Genomic DNA, 7,856 nt, shown 5'->3' with positions numbered 1-7,856 from the left:
TGAAATATTTACGTTGATTTATTTATGTAAGACTCTTAATTAAGGTCTTATAAAAGGTGAGTATTCTTTTTTAAAAAGGAAGTCACAAAATATATCATTTCCACAGGACCTTTTAATTCCGATATAAGTTTGTTCACATTTTCTTCCCATTTCTGCAGTGTTCTGATTCCCGTTTTTTTACTTTGTCCTCTGTCTGCCCCCCCCCCCCCCAAATCTCTCTATAAATAGTTGTCCCAACTCCCATGCATTTTAAAACAGCCTATTTGTAAAATACTGTGTCGTTCAATAGAGCTCAAACCACAGACATTTGTTTCTGTAATAAATGTATACTAAGGCCAAATAAAAAAAAAATATGTGTGGTTCCGGTTACCCGACCTTCCCTATTTTATACCCCAACCCTAAACTTTTTTCTGGCAATTTTCATATTTTTTCCGGAATTTCCCCCAATTTCCATCAATGGCTCCAGTTTAAGTTTTAGTTTCAGCAATGACGGCCTCCTTGCAAAACATAGTGCAAGTGTTTAATGGTGTTAAATCCAAAGCAAGCTAGCATGTAGGTGTCCCCTACCAATATTGACTAGTATATTATCACACCACATCTAAATGCAATTTGCAAAGCAGTGATAGGTACATTGTATTATTTAGAAAAAATTAAGAAAATCATTTTGTTAAAAAAAAAAAAAAATCCCTACCTACCTACCCCAATTTTTTTGGAAGTGTAACCGGAACCACACATTTTTTGTTTGGCCTAAGGTAATCTCGGCGATCAATAGAAGGAAAGGGAAGATAGGGGGTTGATTAGTGTGTTCTCGTTTTGCACACATTTAAAAAGAAAAAAAGTGAAATTGTCGAGGTAAAATAATAACATTTGCAGTAGTCTGTATCATACTTGGTGAAAAGGAAAAGAATAGGAAAATAAAAACAATGTCAAGGTATTTTCCAGAAATATTTTCATGATAAAGCAATTTTAGAAATTGATATGTACAACAAAATCCTGTGTTGTTTGAGAAAAGACTTATCATCATTACTTATGCACATGCAGTGGTTTAAAAAATGCTTATCTAATAGATAAACAAAAAATAAGATAGGATTATTTTTGCAATTGTACATTAAAGATTGAGGGCCTGCAAGGATGAGACAATTCTTTGCTCTGAGACAATATATAATATCAATTTTTCAAAGTTCATGGAAAAGTTATATTTTTCAAAAATTATGTTGTCAGTAATGTTATCTTTATGAACACATTAGGTTTATTTATTTTATTAAATAAATTGATTGACAATTTGTGTTTCGAAGTTTACATTATGTATATATATATATATATATATATATATATATATATATATATATATATATATATATATATATATATATATATATATATATATATATATATATATAAATGTTTATTCACCAATGAAGGGCCCTCAAGGGGCATGTACAATTAAAAACAATACAATCATGATTATAACAAGTAATGGCAGCATTGGGTGCAGTATTGACCTGATCCTCACTTGCAAGTGTTCTCAACTTACAATTAAATTAAATTACTGGTATGGTTCATACAATGAAATATAAGCATCACATGCAATATAAAGGAAAACCAAACTGCTGTACACTTCAATGAACAGACTAGATTAAGAAGCAGTAGTTACAGTAAGCAAGTAATCATAAAATTACTGTCATAATGAAAGTATAACAAAGCAGATCAGTTTGTGGCTCTACAAATTATATATGGAGAAGTGGGGAATATATATATTGCTGGCCTGGCAGCATAGGGTACCAAGGGATGATGCCTTTTGAACAGTCTGGCAATATGTATTTCAGAAGAACCAGCTTGCTCGGTCTTGTACCCCAAGCAACCAAGGCAGCTTACAGAAGGAAAACTTAACTTGTTGGCCTGACTACCTTGGGTACCAAGGGACGGTGCTTTTTGAACAGTCTGATGGTATGGACTGTCAGTCTTGTACCCAAGGTAGCCAAGACAGCTTATAAAAGATCCTGTTATATAACTTGAAATGTAATGCATAACGATACAATTCTTCAGGAATCATATTCCATTGTTCTGAATCATTTTACAGATTTGAGTAAGATTGTCAACATTTTCATTGGTCATTAGCCATATGAGTTTTTGGTCATTGTCCATCTTATCAAAATTCTTACAATATTTTTCTATCATCTTATACAAAATGGCCCTTTCTTCTTTAACATGACTACAGCAGAATAAAAAATGTTTTTCATCATCAACTGAATTGTTGTTACATCTCTGACAAAACCTTTCATGTTGAGGAATGTTTTGGTATCGTCCCCTTTCAATTTGGAGTCTATGGGCTGATATACGAAAGCATGTTAAATTTCTTCTATGTTCAAAGTTTTTAATTGATCTTAAATAGTTCTCAAAACCAAAAGTTTATAATTAAGCATATTCATGGCCGTAGGAACCGGAGGGGGGGGGGGGGGTTCTAGAATACTATAGAAAACATAGCTACTATATGCTTGTGCCCCCTCAATAATAATGTCTGATGACCTTTTTTTTGCTTCTTTTGGAATTTTGTTGATAGTGCCCCCCCCCCCCCAACCGAAAATGTATGTTTGTGCCCCTCAAAGTGAAATTGCTTCCTACGGGCCTGATATTTAAGGAAAATGCATTTACTGGAGCCATAAAAAATGATTTTCTAATATGAATGGGTCAAGTCTCCATTCTACATTACATATAAATGACGGGAAAATGAATGAGAAATCTTTTTTATGTAGAAAATAAATGGAGTTTGAACCCATTCTATATGAAAATCGAACATTTCTGAAAAAAGTTATCTTCCAACAAACTTGTTTATGTAAACCATACTGACACACATCATTCATAAAAAGACTCCGTAGCACAGTGGTTAATGCGTTTAATTATGCATTACTGCCAGGCTTTGCAGAGTGTTCGAATCGTGTGTGAGGCACTTTTTTTTTCTTTTCACATACCTTAAAAACTTTTATGAAAAATGAAGTATTTATCAATAATTCAATAAAATAAAGAAATTAAATGATGATATTGTCAACACAATTTTTGAAAAATGAAACTTTTCCATGGCATTTTAGAATTGAGACATATCTTGTCTCGGAGCAGGAGATTGTCCTCGCCTTGTACGTTTCCATTCTTTTCTGAAGTTTTAAATTGCAGTTAACCGAATTTTCTTATTTTTAAAAAAGGGGAAAACTTATTCTTGGTAAGACGTTAACTTAATTGATTTATTAATTTGATAGAATGGCAACCTCATCTTGGCAAGATTCACTGTCCTTAAAAGATGCACTTCTCCACATGCTGAAGCAGGAGATTTCCTGTGACGTCAAATTTCTTGTTGGGGAGAATTTAGATGAAGTTAGTTGTCACAGTTTTGTTCTGATTGCACGAAGTCACGTGTTTGAAGCTATGTTGATGAGCCCGATGACTGAGCGAGACCAAGAAGGGAGAGCGATAGTGTCCTTACCAGAGGTGGAAGTAGAAATTGTTCAATGTTTTCTCAGGTTCGATCACTTACATTTTTATTCTCACTGTGCAGTTTTTCAGGGATTGTACAAGTCAATGTACATTGTAGTACATACGGGTATATAATTTCTTTTTTGTATCTTCAATTTATAGATATTTATACACAGACGACGTTAAACCGACGGCAAATAATGTCATGGCAATACTGTATTTAGCCAGAAAATATATAGTTCAGACTCTTTCTGACAATTGCCAGACGTTTATAACGAAGGCAAACCTCATGGAAGCAGAAAACGCTATAGAAATATATCACCAAGCTTTTTTGTTTGATTTGAAAGATCTGATGGCAGATAGCATGAAAATAATCAATCAAGGAACGGAACAGTGTCTACAATCTGACTACTTCCTGACGCTTCCACCAGAGTGTGTTCGAAGAATAATCGCAGATGACCACCACCATCAGGTAAAGGAGGAAACTATTTATAGAAGCGTTATGAGGTGGTGTGAGGAAGAGTGCAAAAGAAGAGGTTTAAAGGAAAATGACGAGGAGATCCGCAAGGTTCTGAAAGATTCGGGTATTTTGTACGAGATACGATTTCAAAATATGGATGCTCGTTTTTTTCAGTCATCAATTGAAAAGAGACGTATTTTGACAGAGGATGAGAAAAGAGAAGTAAGAACCCCAGCCTGGAGAGACATTGGCAGGACTTTATCTCACAGAATGTTTAAACACAAACCAAGAAATGTTTGCCAGAGAGTAATGAGAATGGAAGAATGTGAAGAAGAAATGGTACTAGACGATCTAGAACATATAATCGTCTTTGAGTCTTCTGTAGAATGCGTAATGCATGGAATCGTTACATATGGATTAAGCCATGAAAGTAGCAAAGTTACAATTTATGTCAAACTTATTGATCAGGATGATAATACAATAGTTCTTGAAGACTTTTGTTTCGAATCCGATGCTGAAACCAAGCATTACGAGGTCAAATTTCAAAAAGCTGTGGAAATCCAGCCAGACCGTCAATACCGCGTCTGTTTGACGCTAGGTGACACCGATTGGTCGTGGAAAGGAAAGAATGGCCACCACTCTGTGCCTTTCAAAGACGGCGAGGTTACTTTCTCGGATTACGGTGGAGGAGCAATAGATACTAATATGTTGGAAGGACAAATTCCAGGATTGCTTTTATCTTGATACAAGAAAATCCTAGTCTTCTGTCACACTTTAGTCAATGCAGATCACATGTGCTTTCAAATCTTTATATTTATTTAAATTAATATTTATTACGTATAGGTGAATATGATATTGTATTCCCACCCAAATCCCCTGTCTTTCATATGACCTGTTTCATAGAAGGGGTAATGAATACCAATTTCAATTTATAATTGCGAAATTTTGAATAAAGAATGTTGTACGTACAGTCAAGAGGAGAATGAAAGCTAGAAATTAAGAAAAGGGATTGGTTTTGTGATTGCGGTACTGTAACCTCCAGAAACGCATCTTGAACAGATAGAAAAAGAATCAACCCAATATTAGCCGTAAATATAAAAGTTGTGTTGCTAGGTAGTGAATAGAACTTGGGTCGATAAACATTATTTTTGATGACTTTGAAATGAAAGGTCTTCATCAAATCTCAGGATATTAGGATTATTAGCAATATTAACTTCATTTTCATGGGTTTAATTTTTCATAAAATATGAGTAGCATACAGTGTGAATATCAGGTCACAGTACACAGATGACATTGCTGTGAATGTAGGGTTAATTAAAAATAGATATTGAAGATATTTTGCTGACAGACAATGCAAATAACAACGACATCTATATCTTTATGACACCTTATCGCCAGAATATTATAAATAAATCAGCAAATTCATTTAATGAAAGGCGCATGCTGAAACGAGAAATGCTTCAGGGCTACATATACTTAGTTTGCTTTGTATTCCCTATATTTCATGAGTTCATGCCTTTGAATGTGCCGAAGAAACACACACGCAGCAACGCGATTAACATTAGAAAATTTGGCACCACAATAAACTATATTAAACTATAGAAAGAAATAGATATGCTGCTAATAAATGATAACATGAATATTTTGAATTTTTGTTTGTTGTTTGACATAATAATATGTCATCCTATAACCTTTTCGAAACTGAATTTACTGACGCCAAATATGCAAAAAGAACGAGGTTTTAAATCAAATGGACTTTTCTTCCACTAAGATGCAATAAAGATGAAGTCTATTTTGTAAAAAAAAAAAAAAAAAAAAAAGTGCCTAAAATAAATTAGCCTGACAAGTTTTCCTTAATTGCATATCCTCAGAGAAAAATTAAATTTTGTCCATTTCTGAAAAATACCCTTTTAAATTACTGAGTATATTCTACTCAAATTTAATATCTTCATCACGTACACCTATAAGATTAAATATTTAACTTTTTAAATCAAAGAACAACTGTGTGTTTGTTTTTTTTAATGATGCCAGATTTAACAATAAGAGTACTTTATATAACCACACTAAAGGATATGTACATAAAAATGAACTATTTCAAGGATAAAAACCACATTAACGGCATTTACTCGGTAAAATCAATAAGGTATTAGGATATAACCACAAAAAAGGTAACCTTAGGCCAATACGATTCAGGATTGGTTCTAAGGTAGGGCATTCAACCTGTTGGTGCCGTACTACATGTAGTTTTCATACCATCCTTTGTATTTCTGTATTTGTATTTCTGGAGGAAATGCATTGTCACAACACAAAGTAAATTTAATGATCTGCGTTCATTATACAGTTGCTTATTAGCAACATTATATTATTGAAGTCGTAATTAAGTTACATTTAGGAGGGGATATTGTTGCTTTGAAATTAATTCTTGGTACTCTTGGGAAAATTTGTACTGAGAAAAGTTTTTGTTTGTTTTTTTTATTGTTTAACGTCCCTCTCGAGAATTTTTCACTCGTATGGAGACGCCACCACTTGCCGATGGAGAGCTGCAAATTTTGACCTATACTTGGCACTCAGGGCCATTGAGCAGTGAGGGATCTTTTTCGCCAGCACCTACTGCGACACGGGACCTCGGTTTATACGGTCTCATCCACGTCCCACAGTGGGATTCGAACCCGCGACATAAGGATAAACTCCTTACTCCGCGACTCTAGAGCGAACGCTTTAACCACTGCGCCACGCGGTCGACGCACTGGGAAAAGTAATCTTCCATTCCTTCTAGTTTCAAAGAGGCCGGACACTAATGCTACTGAAGTTTAACCTTTTATAGGAAGTACCAAATAGTGCGTAAGTAGTAAATCTAGGGGGGGGGGGGGGGTCTCGAACACACATTCTAACATGTAAGGTGTGGAAATGGGAATTCAAAAGCTACTCTTCCTTGTGCGATCATTGCACAATGAAATGTGTAGATAACGAGCAGTAAATGTGCTCAAAGTCCACTAAAACAATATTTATTTGAGAGCAGAACAAAAACAGACATATGAATACATCAGAGGTGGGATCAGATGCAATGGAGGAGTAAACATCCCCTGTCGACCGATCACACCTGTCATGTGCCTTTTGTCTTGATTGTGTTTAATGGCGTAAAGTATGGAAATAATGCCATGGCCTAACAATTTGTATGAAATACCGGTACATAAGTCAATATATGCATGGTTGAGTTACTGCTTTGCAGCATTTTCTTTTTTGCATAAGCGATGCCTTTTGTCAGCACCAAGATAGTTTTGGGAAGTAAGGACTGAGTCACAAGAGCACTTGTTTAATTCATGTCAATCGATACTGACCCAGGTGAGCCGCTTTCCTTCACTTGTTTGACTCTTCCTACCAACTCAACAGGGGTCTGCGTTTTCAATGAAGGGGGGGGGGGGGGGGTCCAACGTCATTTTTTTAGTTACTTTACTATGTACAATTAACACCCCCTCCTTTAAGATCCGCGCATGCTTGAGAGTTGAAAGATAAATATGCGCAAAAAAGCTAGCCAGACATGAAAGGTATAAATATGTGGAAGGTGATCAACGGCTATGAACAAGCGGACGGGTGAAACGCGACACGATCCAGTAAAGCAGCTATCATCTGTTAGATAAGGAAAGAATAACAGGAGCCAATCACCTGCATATAATGCATATTTACAGCTATTCAAAGGGTGCTGCTGACGAAAGTATAATGTATCATCAAGAACCCAAGACTGTGTACGTTAGGATTTACATGCAGACCTGTATCAACGATTTCAAAAGTGGGGGGGGGGGGGGACTCCCCCCCCCCAAAAAAAAAAAATCTGACAAGCAAAAAAAAAATTACTGTCCAAATCCTGGAAATTGCCACTGCTCGACCTTACTACATCAAAAAGTGGGAAGGGGGGGGGGGGCAACCAGCATCA

At 35.5% G+C, this 7,856-nt stretch overlaps 1 protein-coding gene across 1 annotated transcript; it reads left to right on the top strand.

The window, feature by feature from the left end:
• The first annotated feature begins 5 nt into the window (after window positions 1-5).
• Window positions 6-5,383, top strand: LOC133205674 (BTB/POZ domain-containing protein 2-like). The gene is made up of 3 exons (XM_061341527.1): window positions 6-56; window positions 3,252-3,512; window positions 3,628-5,383. Exons 2-3 carry the CDS (start codon window positions 3,253-3,255, stop codon window positions 4,667-4,669), a joined length of 1,302 nt encoding a protein of 433 aa, XP_061197511.1. The 5' UTR covers window positions 6-56; window position 3,252; the 3' UTR covers window positions 4,670-5,383.
• The last annotated feature ends 2,473 nt before the right edge of the window (window positions 5,384-7,856 follow it).

Source organism: Saccostrea echinata, unplaced genomic scaffold (assembly GCF_033153115.1).
Source record: "Saccostrea echinata isolate AGI-Se365-2 ecotype Australia unplaced genomic scaffold, CSIRO_AGI_Sech_v1 ptg000054l, whole genome shotgun sequence".
Lineage (NCBI taxonomy): Eukaryota > Metazoa > Mollusca > Bivalvia > Ostreida > Ostreidae > Saccostrea > Saccostrea echinata.
The sequence above is the reverse complement of the archived record's forward strand: the minus strand, read 5'-3'. Positions and strand labels throughout refer to the sequence as shown.

Excerpts from the sequence above, each read along its gene's own strand:
- LOC133205674 (XM_061341527.1), top strand. The coding sequence starts at position 3,253 with ATGGCAACCTCATCTTGGCAAGATTCACTGTCCTTAAAAGATGCACTT. Across the intron at positions 3,513-3,627 it reads ATTGTTCAATGTTTTCTCAG|ATATTTATACACAGACGACG; the intron begins GTTCGATCACTT and ends TTCAATTTATAG.